The 18,498-nt window shown below is 34.3% G+C and overlaps 1 protein-coding gene across 7 annotated transcripts in view; it reads right to left on the bottom strand.

Annotated features, from left to right (window-relative positions):
• The window catches only part of ARMC8 (armadillo repeat containing 8), a 133,504-nt gene that overhangs the window by 9,555 nt on the left and 105,451 nt on the right, over window positions 1-18,498 (bottom strand). For 5 of the 7 annotated variants that reach the window (XM_074214856.1, XM_074214853.1, XM_074214854.1 and 2 more), the window contains 4 exons: window positions 12,079-12,165; window positions 10,108-10,200; window positions 7,287-7,436; window positions 6,210-6,305 (listed from right to left, as the gene is read on the bottom strand). In XM_074214856.1, coding sequence (XP_074070957.1) covers window positions 6,210-6,305; window positions 7,287-7,436; window positions 10,108-10,200; window positions 12,079-12,165 — 426 coding nt within the window. The remainder of the gene's footprint in view (window positions 1-6,209; window positions 6,306-7,286; window positions 7,437-10,107; window positions 10,201-12,078; window positions 12,166-18,498) is intronic. The other 2 variants (XM_074214858.1, XM_074214859.1) reach the window with 2 other exon arrangements.

Here is an 18,498-nt window from a genome sequence, read left to right as displayed (position 1 = left end):
TCTCAGACACTTAATAATTACCTAGCTGTGTGGCCTTGGGCAAGCCACTTAACCCCATTTGCCTTGCAAAAACCTAAAAAAAAAAAAAAAAAAAAAAAAAAAAAAAAAAAAAAGACTAGTTAGACTCATGGCCAAGGCAAAGAGCTGAAGAATGGAAATTTTGAGACCCTGAAGCAAAGATGAGAGAGCTCCAAGGGCCTAGATAAAGAAAAAAAATCATCTTTTAATTTATGGAAGAGAGAATTAAGAGGACAAGATTCCATCGAAGAATTACTTCCTGTTTCTATGCAAGCAGAAAACAGATGATAGAGGAGTATAATTTGGAGCAGATAAAAAGTTTAGATAGTATATTAAAATTATGATTTCAGATCATTAGCATTTATTACAAAATGATGATGTCATTTTGAAGCCTTTGGGTTATGGGTAGACAAGTCAAAGTTTGTAGAGGATAATGATTGCAATAACAAAAGCTCCAAAAGAATAGAGGATGTGGTAAAATACAATGCCATTTTAAAAGGAAGCTAAAGGCTCAATTGAATAAATAGTTTGTTTTCCAAGGAACCAGTGCTTAAGGTTGAACAAAACTTGGGAAAATATGACTATCAGTAAATACAGTTAAAAAAAAAGGGAAGCACTTGACACCAAAAAAATGTGCATGGATGAGGTAAAACATTCAAAATGTCAGCATTATTTCTTCAAAAGAAACTGTATACTCTAAAGTTATAGAGGATAATTGGATAGGAGTAAAGACCATGTAAAGGTATTATATATGTGATACCACAAAGTCAAATTTTTTTTTTTTAGGTTTTTTGCAAGGCAAATGGGGTTAAGTGGCTTGCCCAAGGCCACACAGCTAAGCAATTATTAAGTGTCTGAGACCGGATTTTTGAACCCAGGTACTCCTGACTCCAAAGCTGGTGCTTTATCCACTATGCCACCTAGCCGCCCCCACAAAGTCAATTTTTAGCAGATTAATAAGCCATTTCTACTTGTAATTCTTTCTAACTTCCCTGACACTGTTGATTTTAACTATTTAGTTGTGAGCTGTGAGTAAAAAAGAGGAAATAATACAGAATTAAGAAAGAGAATCTAATGGATTCAAGAGGAGGCAAGAGAATGAAGAGAAAGAGTGGAGCTGCTACTTATACTTTCCCCTTGAAATTATGTTTTTCCTTTCTTGCTTATGCCATATATGCAGTATGGTAAATTGCTGTTCTGACCTTTTCCTTTGTAGTTTATAGCAAGAAGACCTTTATCAACATTCAGTAAGCCCCTTTCTTTTCCTAAAGGAAAGCTGCTCCCACTCTGGTACCCCAACTACTCAAATACCTGGGAAACAGTTCCCAACAAATTCACAATCTTTACTGAGCCCAAAAGAATTGGGGTTATGTGTCCCAATCATTCATCATGAGATAGTCAATGCAAAAAAATTAGCCTACTAACTTTCGCTCTCTTCAGTGACCAATGGGTGAATAACACACTTGGGTAATATCTGCTAATTCCAAAGTCACCTGCTTTGTCTCAACATCTCCCCTCTTCTCCTTTTACCATGTGAGTAAATTACATTTTGATGTGACATTTTTTCAACCTATTACACTGAAAAGCCCAGAGCAGATCATCCTTGTTTAAATACATAATAATAGCATGACACTGATACTGACAAGAAAAGGAACAAGGAAAGATGAGAAGGCAAAACTACTTATGTGTGAGAGAGAATAGGCAGGTAGAGTTTGAATGTGAAGGACTGCACCAGTTCTCAGTTACTGAACTGAATGATTCAACAACTTCACTGTCTGATCCAGCCTCTATTTTCAGAATTATCTCTCCAATCGCCCTCAAAAATCATATACTTCCAAAGTTACTCATGCTTTTTATGAATGCAAACTCCTCCTTTTGGCTACTATACATGGGCTCACATGTTTTCCTATGCCTTTTAGTGGAAGTCAAATTAGATTCCTGAAATCACGTCCTACAACAATTGGCTGAAGAAAGTGAGGATTTTTAACCATAACAAGATAGCATCAGGGTAAATGGACAGAATAGCAAAAGTGTTAGCAACGTATAGAAATCATGGAAAGATTAAAATAGTAATTGCAGAGAGAAGCATAAACTTCACATAAGAAAAAAGATCCAATTAAAATTACATAAAAGTTGAATGGGATACTTCATGGATGCCCCCTCCCTAGAGGTCTTCAAGCAAAGACTGGATGATTATTTTGGATGTTGTAGAGGGTTCTTGTATGGCCATAGTTTGAGCCAGTTGGACTGACTCGATAGTCATGGGTTGAACTAGACTGAGGTTGTTTGCAACTGGGTGTATGTGGATGTGCAACTATACCTACACACATATACACAATGCTCAGTTATGTCTTTTTTTTTTTTTTTAGGTTTTTTGCAAGGCAAATGGAGTTAAGTGGATTACCCAAGGCCACACAGCTAGGTAATTATTAAGTGTCTGAGGCTGAATTTGAACTCAGGTCCTCCTGACTCCAGAGCTGGTGCTCTATCCATTGCGCAACCTAGTCACCCCAGTTATGTCTTTTTTCAACTTCACCTTGCTGCTCATTTAGAACTGTACAATATTAAGACTCAGAAGAGATCCTGAACATCATCTCTTCTAAAGTTCTTCATTTCTAGATGAGAAAATCAAGGCCAGAGAAAGGGAACAACTCAATCAAAGTTATAAATATTTACAGAGAAACATCGTAACAGAAGAATTGGAAATAAGTGCATAGGATCATATTGGAGGGAGCAATGTTTTCCTGTACCCAACCACTATCTAAGTTATTCTTAGTACAATGAATCTGAGTTTCAAAGACAACCAGAAATGGGTTTTGGACCATCACTTCCACTCAGATTATTCTGAGATAACAGCCTACATAGCTTCAATCTCTAGATATTACCATTTTCCCACAGTTTAATTTCTTGATATATGTCCAGTACACATACTACATGACAACATACCATTCACACAATTCATGACTATAGTAAAGAGGTCATGCACACATAACCTCAAACCTCTCTCTCTCCAAAACACTAGTTAGATTCCTATTAATACTATGCTGTAACCTTTTAAGAGAGCAGGGATGGACCATTTCTCCATAATTCCCAGTGATTTGTATGCAGTAATTTTTGTTGAATTAAATTAAAACTGGGCCAGAATGCTAGTAATTTTTCACTGGAAAGTATCCTTCAAGTTCACTACTGGTCCATTTACTACCACCATTGGTCTCAATATAGTTGTTCAACTAATTTTGAATCTATTCAGTTACATTAATATTTAGCCCAAATGTTTATTATCTTATCCATGAGGTTTCTATGGTACATTTTGTCAAAAGTTTTAGAATTTGAACCTAAGAGTTCAACAATCCTTCAGAGCTATTGAATTCAAACGCCACCTGGACAAGAATTTCCTCTAAAGCATCCGCAACAAATGGTCATCCCATCTCTCTGTGGGAAAATATAAAATGAAGCAGAACCCATTACCTTCATTAGTACTGAGTTTGCAATCTCCCTGCCTTACTTCCCATACCTTTTTCACAGGACTCTTATTATAAACTTATGAAATTGATTTTCTAACCCAATTATAAAATGTACCTTTATTCCTGTTAAATTTCATTTTATTTGATTTGTCCAATTGTTCCTAGTCCATTAAGATGTTTTTTGAATCCTATCATCCAGTATTAGCTATCTCTGCCAAGTCTATAATCTGAGATGGTGATAAACATGTTACCTAAGGCTGCTAAGTTGCTGACATTTGATTTATTAATGTATTCAAACAGTACATGTAATTTAATGTTCTCTTATCTTGCTATTACTAATTTTACCTATGATCACTTTCTCATACAAGTAAGATATCAACTCATTAAAGACTAACCTTTGGAGTTGGTCAATCAACCCCAAAACACCTATCATCTTCTAGCCAACATCTCTTTATCTTGTCCATGATTTAACTTCAATTATTTTGCACATATTTAACACGAATGACTGTGTCAAATACTTTCCTGATATTGAGGCACACTGGGCTTTTAGCAATCCTCTGAGAGACTGACCCTGACAGACATATTAAAAACTGAAATGAAATTAGGTTGGCATGACTTTTTTCCCCCCATGAATCCATGTTGATTGTTAGTGATTATTAAATTCATTTCAAATGTTCACAATTGATTTAACTGATGATCTGTTTTAGAATTTCACTAGAATCAGCATCAAATTTGCCATTGTCTTGTTCCCATAATCCATGTTTTTCCTCTTCAAAAAGGAGAGATATTTTCTCATCTCTAATCTTTTCTTGTCTTTTCTCATCTTTTCTTTTTCTTGTGATTTAAAAAATATTACTAGTAATGTCTCTGAGATCACATCTCCAAGTTCCTTTTAGCATGTAATTCATCTGGTTTCTGGAAATGTGAGCTAATTTAAAGTGGCTAATTACTCACTATCTTCTTCCTCACTTATCTTCGGCTATAAATGCTTCTTTATTATGAGGTTATACCCTTCCATTTTAAGACCAACTTCCTTCCTGAAGAAGAGACAAGTGAATAAGAATTTGGGAGTTTAAAATATCCCCTGTACCTTCTAATGTACCTATCAATAAATTGATTGCTTTCATGTTATCTTAAAAAAAAAGTGTTTGGGGGGGGGTTGTGCTTTTTGGGAGCTGTGACTCTCTTTCATCTTTTGTATTTGACTTTTCAAAGTCTCCTGGGAAGGTGAACTCCCTTCTATAGTTGTCACCCTCTTATCTTTCTCACTGACATTGTTCAGAATTATATAGTCAGAATTTCATGACTGAAAACTTCCATAAAATATCCATAAGAATATTCCCCTTTTGAGATTCTGATCATGAGATCGTATCTCTGAAACGGTTAATATCTGATTTGCTTAAATATGAAAACAATATATGTGACTCTGTGTTCCCTTTCCTTGCTATTACAAATTCTACATGTGATCACTAAGGCATTGTGTTGGGCACTGGAGATGAAAAACAAAATGAAAAAGCAGTCCTTGTCCTCCAGAAATTATATATTACTGGAGGGTGCAACATGTTAAAAAAGATAAATTTAATTTAAGGTGAGAACACATTTTTAAATTACTAATTAGTTCTTCCCTGTTGGTCTAAATAAAGTCTAGAATAGAAATTACTTTATTTCTTCTTTCATAGAAATGTATGAAATGCTCTTATTTTTCAGTAAGTCTCAAAGTGATTGAAGTATGTCCCTGTCAGTTTTGTAATCTCTATTAGGAAAGCATCACTGACATGGTCTTTTCCTACTAGGAGGACTGCAGTATATTCTCAAAGTAAGTTTAACTTGAATGCTATCTATCTATCATGTTTTCATTCTCAGATTTGTAGACTGCCATAAGGAAAACATATCTTCTTCAAATATGGTGCCATTCCTCATTTTTCCCCCCCTGTTAAATCTTTCTTTCGAACAAAGAAATTCTTCAATTATCATGTTTCAGTCAAAAATGTTATCTTATATAATGTCAGTGATACCTAAGAGATCAAATTTAACTTTTTGCATATAAAAGTTTGAGGGTAAAACTGAAGTCAATTTTTATAATATTTTATAAAATATTTAGATTTAGCATTCATAGAAAAATTATCGGAAAGAAATGAAAAGATTTTTGAATATAGTCCTTTGATAAATATATAATTTCTTAACTCTAAATGTTATAACTCGATAGAGAGGAGAAAGTGCAGCTATTGGGGATGAAGGTAGAAGACATGAAAAAAGAGAACTAAAAGATGACTTATTGTGAAAGAAAGGTCATCTCCTGAATGAAAGATTATTTTCTTGTAGAATAACGTGGATTCTGTGTTTGGTAGAGGAAAAAACAAGAAATGGAAGAGTTCCAGAATAAAAGATTACTTCAAGGGGGGAAATAGATATCCAAGTAAGTTATTTCTAAGACTATGGCATGAACTAGACATGACCTGGATATTTGGATTGCAAATAGGGTATTAGGGACTGAATGTATTTTTGGAGAGTATTAGAATAATGGAGTAATTGGTAGGACACTAATTAGTTTTCCCCATATATATGCCTTCTTTTCCTAATGTCTTCTTTGACTTTTTATTCTGTTTCTAGATTATCTTCATTAATATATTAATACTTTACCTTTACAGACTTGGTTCTTTAAGATTTCTATTACTCTGCCTTTTTTACATATACAAAATATACTATACATAGAAAAGTAAAATATACCTGCTCTTTGACTTCTATATTATGCTCCCCTTCCAGAATAAGAGTGACAGCTTGCATAATTTGCTTTCCATGAGTACTCATTATCTTGTCTATGTGCTGCAAAATCAATTGGAAATGAAAAATTAATCTCTCAGATCAGAGAGTAAGACAGAGAGAAACAACATAGAGGGTTTTTGAAAGCTAAAGACCAGAGAATAGAATTATCAAATCTAGAAAATGACAGAATTACTCCTAAAATTAATTTGTTTTCATTTACACTTTTATTTTTTCCTCAATTACTTGAAGGAGGAAGAAGAATATAGAAAGGCCAATATTTTGCAATGTATGAATTTGGGAGTCCTTTGCTCAGATGTTAAAGTGGTAAGGAAGAAAAATGGTGACAGCGAGTAAAGAATGAAGACATAACAAAATTGGTGTGGCTAATGTGAATAGTATCGTTGGGGGAAAAAGGGTATGCAGAGAAAAGTTGAGAATAATAGGGAAGTATTGCTGAAGGTATCTGGTAGTACCAAAAAGCCATTTCTGGATGTGACATCATTGGCATGGTTTGAGAGAATAGCAAAGTCCATCCTATCTCATTTTTGAGAGGATTTGCCCACTCATCTTCCCAATTTCCATGAAAAGTGCTCATACCTTTCAGTGGGAGTAGGGTAGGCAAATAAAGTGAGAGAGAATAAGGAATAGGGATCAGCAAGGATACTCAAGAAGCAGCAGACTAGAAGACATCATTGGGAAAAGTGGTAAAAATAGCCTGGACTTGGAAACTGAAAGGGGACAAAGGAATAAATGAAAACTAAAACTGGAGCAATACTCAGACCTCAGGATAGACAGGGAGAGAGCAATAATGGGGATGGTAGAGAGTGGAGCTTCACATTAAGAAGTATCCTAGAATGGATGTTAGGTGCTAAAGATGGTTTACTCTTCTGTTAGGGGACAATATATAAACACACACAACTCAGTAAACAAGTAAGCTCCTATAAAGTCTGATGAACTGATTGATTCCTGTATTCCTGAGCCTAAAAGAAAATAACTGTTCCATATGGTAAGATTCCTGGCAGCCTGGAAGATCTTACTTACTGGGCGAGTGGAAAGGAGATTTCTGAGAAGTCCCAAAGTCTTCATTAACACATTCAAGTCTGAATCTGATAACAACTGGAATAACTGCTCGGTACTTAAACTTCGTAAAATATCTGCTTTTATTTTTTGTTCTGCCTGAAATGCCATATTCTGAAAGATAAAAAAAAGTTATAGTCTTCACATCTGTAACTGTCTTTTAATGTTAAATTTTCTTAGTGATGATGTTTTTTAAAGTAAGAATAAGAAGAGGATCTGTAGCATCTTTGTCTAGTCATTTTATTGTTATGATTCCTAATAATAAATCACTTGGGCTTTCTAAGTGGAAGTTTTGGGGTCACAGATATGTCCCCAAAGATCAATTCTTTCCAAGTGGCCATGTGTGTATCAGATTTTTTTGCTTATGTATACCATATTCAAAGTTAACAATTATAGAAAGATTGCAGAATATATGATTCAACTGAATGTTAAGCAGTGTTCATCTTACAGTAAAAGTGCTCCTATCATTTTAATTTTTAAAATAATATTTAAAAATTATTAAGCAATTCTCATCATTAGAAAGTTGGCTACCAGGTGATATGAATGAAACTATGTACTCAGGAATGATAGATTCTGATTCACATCAGTTGTGAAAGTAACTACACTATTGAAATAAAAAGATTTATTTTAGAAAACTGAAGTACTAAGCATGTATGGTAGCAATTATGTGACTTTTAATTAAGTAAAAATCTCAATTTCTTGCTCATTGTAAAATAGAAATGATAATATTTATAGATCACTGATTCAGAACTGAAAGGGCCCTTCAAGTCATCTAATCCACCACCTTCATTTTGTAGTTGAGGAAACTGAGATTTAAGAGTCCAAGTTAAAGACAGAATTTGAAACCAGAACCTCTGACTTTAAATTTAGTCTTCTTTATAATGGACCATGCTTTAGATTCATGAGTTGACAAGGCTTAAAACATTCACCTGGTGGCCAAGGTTCTGGTGTTGGACTTCTCTAAATTTAGTTTGACTCATCCTTGAAAAAGAACACCTTAATTAATATTTCCTTACAGCTTGTTAGGACCTGTTCTACTTTCCACTTGCATAGCCTTTGAGAATCCAAGCTTACATCCACATCACAATGAGGCAAAAGTGGAATTGTATGTGTGTTGTGTGTGTGTGTGCATATATATATATATATATATATATATATATATATATATATATATATATTTGTATTTATTTCCTATCTTATGGACTATTATACAGATGTGATAATTCGAGAATAAGGGCTCTCAACAGTATGAAACCTTATTCAAATAAAAGTATAATTTTTAAAAGTGTTTTTAAATAGTCTTAAATCAGTTTTATTTCTATACTGAGTTAAAAAATAATATATGGCTTGCTTGGGGAACAAATTAAAAAGAAATTCTAGAATGTATTCTTTTTAAGGAATAGTTAGTAAACATCTAAAAAAAGTATCACCAAGTATCAGCATGGCTTCAAGGACAGGTCATGCCAAATTTAATTTATATCTTATATTCACTGGGATATAGATGCGTGGAATATTGTCGATATCATTTAGCTAGATCGATAGTCTTTCAAGCCACTCTTATGAAAAAGATGGAGAGATGTTGCTTAGATGGTTATAATTTTATGACTTTAGGATTTGAAAAATGGTTGAAGACTGAATAGTCATCAATGGCTTAATGTCAATTTAGATAAAGGTCTCCAGTAAAGTGAACCAGCGATGTGCTTGTCCCCATGCTATTTAACATTTTAAAGGCATAGATAAAATGCTTAAAAAATTTTCATATGCCACAGAGTTGAGAGAGAGAGTTAAAATACTGGCTGACAGATTGTGATTCAAAAAGATTTGACAAGCTAGAACATTGGGTCAAATCTATAAGATGAAATTTAAAAGGAACAATTGTAAAGTCTCACATGGGTTCAAAAATCTATTTCACAGGTAAGAGATGTGCAAATACGAACTGAGAGCACTTTGAGAGATATCAGGCTTTAGTGGACTTCAAGGTCAATGAAGGCCAATAATGATATGAAAGGCAAGAATACTAACATGATTTTAAATTATATTAAGAGAGTACTAATGTTCAGAAGTAAGGAGTTTGATAGTCATTTTGAATGGCCTCTTCAGACTATATCTAGAATAGTATATTGAGTGATGGACACAATATTTAGGAAAGACAGGAAGTGTCCATAGGAAAGCAACAAGGATGATGAAAGACCCTGAGATCATGCTATATGAGGATTGGCTTAAGGATTTGGAGAAGGGAAAACTTAGGAGGCAAGGATAGCTGTTTTCAAGTACTTAAAGGACTCTCATGTTGGCAGAGTGGTTAGACTTGCTCCACTTGGCCCCAGAAAGCAGAAATATGAACAATGGACAGAAGGCCCAAAGTAAAAATTCAGGCTTAAGGTAAAGAGAAAAAGCATTACTAACAACTGGATTTATCTAATTGCTAGATGACAATTAGATATGGAATGGGCTGCTGTGGAAGGAAGAGCTTTTTTTAAAATTTCTTTTACTAGAGATCTTTAAGAAAGAACTGAATGACCATTTCTTGTATATGTTGCATGTATGGATTGAAACAGATGCCTCTGAGGTCCCTTTCAACTCTGAAATCCTGTGATTCTGTAAATGGCAGAGCTAGAAGTCTATACCTCTGGGTTCTACTTGGTTCCAATTCATCATTTGGATCACTGAATTACAGGATCACCCAATATTCGTCTTAAGAAAAATTCAGAAGTCTTAGACATTACATACTTTACTTCTATTTCTCTTCCTCTCACACCCAAAGACTATATTAAAGAAAACATACCATTAAAGCCCAAATCCCATTCACTCGTAAAGCAGGATTTTCACTCTGGGTTAAACCACAAAGTAACTCTATGGCTCCTGATTCTAAAATAGGCTGCAATTAGAAAAGAAAAAAAATTAAAAGCTTGAGATTTATGCTTGTGAATTCAGTGGATATGCACAAATGATGTTCTTCCCCCTAAGCTTTTCCTGTGCCTTTTTACTGAAATCAATATTTTCTTTATTAAGCGAGAACTAAATAGAAATTTTTTAAAAAAAGGAATCACACAAATATTGGCAAATGATAGTCATTCTCTCACAGAAAAAAATTGCTGGATTAAAATCTTACTAAATGTTATCCCTCACTCCAAATATTTTTCTGATAACTTGTGAAATATGTTCTTATATTTGAGGCAATACAATGATAAGTAGTATTACTATAGACTTTATTTAAAAAAATTGTTCTCATTCTGGCTTTGCATGTTACAATTCACTAGCTTCACCTATCACTGTCACCACTCTTGGATTCACTTTCAATGTGTGCCTAGCAATATGTAAATGCATCTTCTGTGCTATCTATTGGAAGTGACTATAAACAGATTTTCAAAAAAACAACCAAATGACCAGAAATGATGCATCCAGATGAGTGCTCCTAGCCTTAAGGAAATTCCCTTTAAATATCTATTGAGATTAAGTACACTCAAGAGCAGTTGTTTCAGACATTGCACATCACTCTCATTCATATGACATATACTGCCCTGCCCCTTTCTCTTGTTCAGCATGGTTCCTGATCCAAGGAAGGTACTTAATAAGTTTTGGTACACTGCTATCCTTGATCCCGTGCTCCCCACCCCATGTTTGGACTGTCCTCTTCAAATTATGTCCTGCTCTTTACCTTCTTTATTTCAATTCCCAACTCACATGTTGCCTCTCTCCCTGAGGTCCTCTCCTTTGGTTGAAGGTAATTTCTCCCACTATAAATTATTATAACACTTTGGACCCCTTTTTTTTGCTCTTTTCCCATTTTTGTTTGGTAGTTATCTGTAACCACTTCTTATCTGTCCTATTCCCTTCAACTAGACTGTAAATGTCTGACAGCAGGAATTCTGTCTTATGTCACCCTTAGATCCACAGTGCCTTGTACAGAATAGATGCTTGAATCCCGTGGAAAGTCAGGGTTTGTTGTTAATAATGAATGATTTTGGTTTCATCTGCAAGATGAGAGATGGACTCAATCATCTATGAAGTTCCTTTAACCTTGGGACTCCTTTTAATCCCTGAATGGAACCATCATAAGGGATGTGACTACTACAACGGGCAATGGCCCACAGAAATACTGACAAAGGCTTTTATAAACATATTCTGTCTTCCTTTCCTTTAAATGAGCAACTCCTCACATCCTTGTTTTGTTCCTTTATGTATCTTTGGGAAATGACTTTGAACAAATTTTATTTATTTATTTACAGTCAACAATGCCTTCCCAAGTACCAGGCAGATGACTACAAGTAATAGAGGCTTAACATTTTAAAAAAATGAATTCAAGGCATTTTTAGATGAACAATATCAAAGAGCTTTTGAGTTCGAGAGGAGAGGAGGATCTGAATCCATGCCTTAAAACCCTGGCCCAGAAAACATGTCACTGCTGGGTAAAACTCCAGAGAACTATTTAATTTTTCTTGAATGGGATATTTGGTGAATCAATTAGAATTATGGATGATTTTGTTTAATTTCTGAATATACAATTTTGAAAATTAAAAGGTTAACACAAGTAAAATTTAAAATTATATTTTTGTGGTAACAGGTAGAGGTGAATCACTATAAAGTATAAAAGTTTAAACAGTAAAAAAAAAAAAAGAATACCCTCAAATCAAAATCAAAGAAACCTAACAATCCAGAAGTTATTTTTTAAATGAAGCAATGAAAATGTCAGGTCCATCAACAGTAACTACAATACAACTGGTCAATTTCAAAACTGAAGAAAAAATATACCAACCTCTTTGCTTGGTGAGAATTCAAGCAATAGATTACACAGCATGGAAGAGGCTACCACTAGAATTTCATCTGGTGCATTTTGTAAAACCTAAGAGGAGAGACAAAAGATCTATTAACTTATAGAATCACAGAAGTCAAAAGATGAATAAGTACAATAAAAGCAATTTATTTTTTCAGCTGATTCTTCAAATGTAAAATACAGTTAATAAAGATTTATATAGAATTATTAACTGATTATTTATTAGGATTGGCCCAAATCCTCAAAGCATCTTTTAATTCCCAGAGGTATCTCAAATTCAACATGTCCAAAACAGAGTTCATTTTCTCCCAAATTTTCTCTTCTTTCTAAGTTCCCTATTTCTGTTGAGAGGATCACCACCCTCCCAGTCACCCAGATAACCAACTGTGGTGTCATCCACAAATCTTCCCTCTCACTAGTCCCTCACACTCAATCAGCTGGCAATTTTTGCCCATGCAGTCCCCAAAACATCTTTTGTCCTTGTCCTCTTTTCCCTATATATCCCTATCAACTCTTACCTTGCAATAGTCTCTCACTTGGTCTCCCAGCCTTTATTCTTATTCTCTTTAATCTTCCAAAATGACATACCTAAAGCACAAGTCTGACCATGTCACTCAAAAAGCTTCAGTGGCTCTCTCTTGCCTCTGAAATAGTTTGATATTTCACAGACATTCACGATCTGGTTTTCCAGGCATGCTATATATATATAATTTTCCCTCATCCACTTTCTTTTCAGTCAAACTGGCCTGTTTGCTGTTCCATCTATCCCCCACCTCCATGACTTTGCATGAGTATTCCCCATGCCTAAATGATATTCTCTCTCTCAATTTTTTTGAGTTCAAATTTTTGCTGTTGAATGAACAAACACTCTTCCATTTCGATTGGAAATCAAAGAAATCTAACAATCCAGAAGTTATTCTTTAATTGAAGCAATGAAAATGCACTGTATCTAGAGAAAGAATTGTGGAGTTTAAACAAAGACCAAAGACTATTACCTTTAATTTAAAAATTTTAAATTTTGACTGAATGTTACTTAACAAAATCAAATCAAGACAAAGCCAAAATTATTTCAGTAAGCATAATTACTGGTTAAAATAGGTAGATTCATGTATGGGTATGGAAATGCCCCTTTCTTAAGTTTATATAGCTGTGGCTTTAAAAACTACTTTCTACTTTGATTGGATTCACTCTACAGTTATTTTTAAAATTTCTTACTGTTCATGATCTTTAAATTAATTTTCTCTTTTATTCAACTTTTGTATGCATACTAGATCAAACAATGGGGATTCTGAGTACCTCGGTATCTCAGGACAGTATAAGAGTAAAACTAAGTAAAATTCAAAAGCTAGAAATTTAATAAAGTTTATTTTCATCAAATTGATAAACAAAGCAAAAGTTTTAAAAATTAATTTAGTATCTTAAAAATAACCATGAGAGGCACAGTGCACTTGGTTTATTAAAAAAAAAAGATTCCACATTCTCTTCCCTTGTTTATCCTCTGTAAATTCTAATGAAGAGGAATAGGAGGAGCAAAAAAAAAAAGCATGAAAATCAACCCTGAAATAACTAAGAATAAGTGAACCATAAGTAACAAAGATATTATTGAATAGTCCTTTCTAAATATTCCTTTGTGACAAAGCAAAATACTATTACAAAAGTGATCAAGAATTATTTTTCCATAATTGATTTTTCCCAAATATATTGCTAAATAGATTGATTTTGAGGAGGCATTATTGATCACAATAAACCTTAAAACTTATAAACTACTTGTACAAAAATATTCATAGCAGCTCTATTTGTGATGGCAAAGAATTGGAAATTGAGTGAATGTCCACCAATTGGGGAAATGACTGAACAAAGTGTGCTATATGTATGTGATGCAACACTATTATCTTATCAGAAACCAGCAGGGATGGGAATTCAGAGAAGTTTGGAGGGATTTTCATGAACTGATCCTGAGAGAGATGAGCAGAAATCAGAAGAATATTGTACACTATCACAGCAACACATGGTTGATAATCAACCTTAATGGACTTGCTCATTTCATAAATGGAACAATCAGGGACATTTTTGGAGTATCTGCAATGGAGGATACCATTTGCATCCAGAGAAAGAATTGTGGAATTTGAACAAAGACCATTACCTTTAATTAAAAAAAAACTGTTAGCTTATTATATAATCTTGCTAACTATTATATTTTACTTTTTTTTCTTAAGGATACGATTTCTCTCTCAACACATTCAATTTAAATCAATATATAGCATGGAAACAATGTAAAGACTAACAGGCTGCCTGTGAGATTGGGGGGGGGGAATTGTAAAATTCAAAAATAAATACATAAATTTATTTAATAAACCTTTAAAGCTTTGCTCCTAGGCAGTTCAAGAAAATAAAAATCTGGGGCGGCTAGGTGGCGCAGTGGATAAAGCACCAGCCCTGGAGTCAGGAGTACCTGGGTTCAAATCTGGCTCAGACACTTAATAATTACCTAGCTGTGTGGCCTTGGGCAAGCCACTTAACCCCATTGCCTAGCAAAAACCTAAAAAAAAAATCATTTTTAACAAAACAGTACAAGTAGATAGATCCAGAACTAGTTAAATGACTTGGTTCTTCAGTATCAGCTTAAAAAGTCTTTTTTGCAATGACCAAGAGACCTGTTCTTGGCCCTGTCATTTTTTATTTTTATCTTTTTGCTTTTTTGCAAGGCAATGGGGTTAAGTGATTTGCCCAAGATCACACAGCTAGGTAATTATTAAGTGTCTGTCTGAGGCCTGATTTATACTCAGGTCCTCTTGACTCCAGGGCCCATACTCTATCCACTGCACCACCTGGTTGCCCTCCCCTGTTATTTTTTAATATTTTTTTTTATCAGTGATTAGATAAATGTATGTAGATGGCATGCTGATTTCATTTGCAGATGGCACAAAACTTAGAGGGAAGTATATAACTGGGTTGGTCTAAAGAGCCTCCATTTCTGAAGTTTCTATAAAGAATGACTTTGTACTGTTATGCCAATTTTAGGAAAACAAATAAAACATGAAGATGTGGACTCTGAAATTGACATTAATTTCTCATTTTTTCCTCATCACTTTCCACGAAAGAGTCTCAAAATATTTTTTCCAGTTTTTATCTACTTTAAGTTTCTTCAGTACCTTTCCATAATAAAACTGAAATTATCCAAAAATGAACTTACTGAGCTCACCTCTTCTCCTAATGAACTTTTCACTATCCTCACTTACCTTCCCTTCTGTGCAAAAGTTACCTATCTGTATTCTTTATCCCACTATGATCCTGCATTCCATATTCTCTGGAAATCTAGTTTATCAAAAATTTTCCCCTGATCTTTCCCTGTCAAATCTAAATCCATTGAATTTACTTTTATTGTTATTTTCTTTTTCCTACTTTTTTTCAGCCTGGAAAAGTGTGTAGAATCATCCTTGTCAAGACCTCTATCCAACTTCTTGGTTTTAAAAACATCCAGTTGTGGTGCCACTTTCCAAGCATTATTACTTTAATTAATTCCCTTGTTAACTCCTTTCCCTTTCTAGGATTCTCTAGGTTCAATTCACCAATACAAGGACTTATCCTTGAACACTGAAGCAAATGATTGTCTGCTAAATAAATAAAATATAAGAGACTGGAAAGTATTATGTACAAATTCAGTTCGTGATCAACAAGTCACATTAAAGATACACAGAATCTCAGAGTCATATGGAACTTCGGAGTCTAATACATACACAAAGAAAGAATTTCTCTGCGATTATACTCCACCAAGAGGTGATTCAGCCTTCCTTTAAATACTTTTGATGCAAGGAATATCATTATCTTCCAAGGAAATCTGTTCCTCTTTTTAAGATAGCTCTAATTGTCAGGAAGTTTTTCTTTAAGTGAAGCTCATCAGCCTCTAAGATACTTCCACTCAGAGTTCTTAGTTTTTTTCTTTAGTTGTCGTAATCCCTAGTCCATTCAATAGAGCTTCAAATACTCAGACAGTTTCATGCATGTCCTCCCTAAATGTGATCTTTTTTTTTTTAGGTTTTTGCAAGGCAAATGGGGTTAAGTGGCTTGCCCAAGGCCACACAGCTAGGTAATTATTAAGTGTCTGAGACCGCATTTGAACCCAGGTACTCCTGACTCTTAGGCCAGTGCTTTATCCACTATGCCACCTAGCTGCCCCCTAAATGTGATTTTCTTAAATTAAACATTAATTCTTTTGACTGTTTCTCATAAGACATGATGATATTAAGTACCATCCTGGTCATCCTCCCCCAGAGGCCATCTTACTCATTAATGCCCCCCCCCCCCCAAATGCAGTATCTAGACCAAACCAAAATATTCTAGGTGTGATCAGAATAAGGCAAGAGTACAATGGGACAATTATTTAATCTAGTGCTTGGACTCTATGCCTCTCTTAAAACAAACATAGGTTTTACTAGTTTGGATTTTATTGGGGATGGGGGTTGGGCAGGGAAGCTGCTTTAACATCCTGTTGAGTACTTTTTCAGATTAGTGTCTAGTCAGTAGCTATTGTGAAATTTTTACCTCTAATTTATGACTTCACTTTAGTCCCTATTAAATTTCCATCTAATTTCAGTTGAATTGGTGCTCTGGCCTCTTGAGATCTTTCTTTTTTTTTTGGATCTTGGTTCCATCATTCAATGTATTATTAGATCTCTTTTCTACCTTTGTATCTTTTGCAAACTTGAAATGCATTTCATTTATGTCTATCCAAATCACTGAAAAAAAAAACATGAATGCAAGCACAGATGCCTTGGGAATCCTTAGAGACTCCCTGCCAGCTTGACATTAAACTACTAATGTCAACGAATACATGTAGGACTAAGCATTCAACCATTTCTGAATCTATCTAATTGTACAATGACTGGAAGACATATCTCTATCTTTTTTATAATAGCTATGGTTTTGCCAAATGCATTGCTAAAATCTAGATTACTATCTTTTACCTATGTCAAACAAGATAATATATGTAAAACCCTTTGCAAATAATAAAAGTCTTTTAAAAGGTAGCTATTTTCATTTAAAAGGAAATGAAGTTAGAAGGACTTATTCTTTTTTTTTTTTTTAGTTTTTTGCAAGGCAAACGGGGTTAAGTGGCTTGCCCAAGGCCACACAGCTAGGTAATTATTAAGTGTCTGACAGCGGATTTGAACCCAGGTACTCCTGACTCCAAGGCCAGTGCTTTATCCACTACGCCACCTAGCCGCCCCTAGAAGGACTTATTCTTAATGAAATCTAGCACTTAGCAATCACCATCTTTTTTTCTTAGGTGTTTACTAACAAGTGATTTTCTAGGGGTTTGGTGGACTTGACTAAACTAACTATTTGCTTCAATGTCCAAAGTTAAAGCCCTTTTGTGGGCTTGGAGTTAGGAAAGCAATATATTAAAGGAATATTTCTTGGAAAGGTGCACCTTTGATGACAATACTTTCTATAATTTTTCTGGTTATGCTAGCTAGTGGCTCACAAATTCAAACTTTTAATATTTTTTAAAAATGGAGACACTTAGCCTTATCTGGTCCTGTTAGTTCTTTGAATATGCTGGGCATATGTAAATGAATTCATCAAGTGTAGCAGGGTACTCTTTTACTATCTCATTACTTATCTTGGATTTTAACTCTATTATTAGCCATTTTTGTTCTGTCAGTTCTAAAGTGTGTTTTCCTTTGCAGACAAAACAGAAACAAAAGAAGCATTAAGTAGTTTTGTCTTACCCTCAGTTGTCATTTAACATTGACTCACCAACCCAACACAATAGTTCTATCCTTACTTTGTTCTTTCTCTTTTCCTCAATATAGTTAAAAAAATTTTTTTGTTCTTAGCAGATGAACTTTAGCACTGTTTTATAGTAATCTGAATCTCGCCACATTTTAAAATTCATTCTCCATTCTTATTGTTCTCGATGAGAAAGTGGAACTTTCTTAAGGTGATAAAACTGGAAAGAAAACATGGACTTACCCAAATACTAGAGAAAAAAAAAATTCATGCTTTTGTAATGGCAATTTTGAAAGGAGGAATCAAATCAAATCAAATCAAACAAAGTGATTGCTGAAACATAAACACTCTTTCTCATCTTCATAAAATCTATGCCAGGGTGACAAACTAGAAAGAAAGTCAACCCTGGGATCAAGAAAACCCAGGTATAAATCCAGCTTTTGACCCATATTGGCTGTGTAACCCTGGAACTTCTCCAGGCAATTTTCTAAGACCAGAAGTGTCAGGATAGCTGTAGATCTACATTGGTGGATTTTCTTCACTGGTCCCTAAATAAATGAAATTGCAGGGTAGATCTGGACTAAAATAAATGAATAAATAAATAATTGGATCATCTATGCATTTAATGAAGGTATCTTTGATACAAATGAAAAGGGAAATAATGCTCTC

Source organism: Macrotis lagotis, chromosome 1 (assembly GCF_037893015.1).
Source record: "Macrotis lagotis isolate mMagLag1 chromosome 1, bilby.v1.9.chrom.fasta, whole genome shotgun sequence".
Classification (NCBI taxonomy): domain Eukaryota; kingdom Metazoa; phylum Chordata; class Mammalia; order Peramelemorphia; family Peramelidae; genus Macrotis; species Macrotis lagotis.
This window is presented reverse-complemented; position numbering and strand designations above follow the sequence as displayed.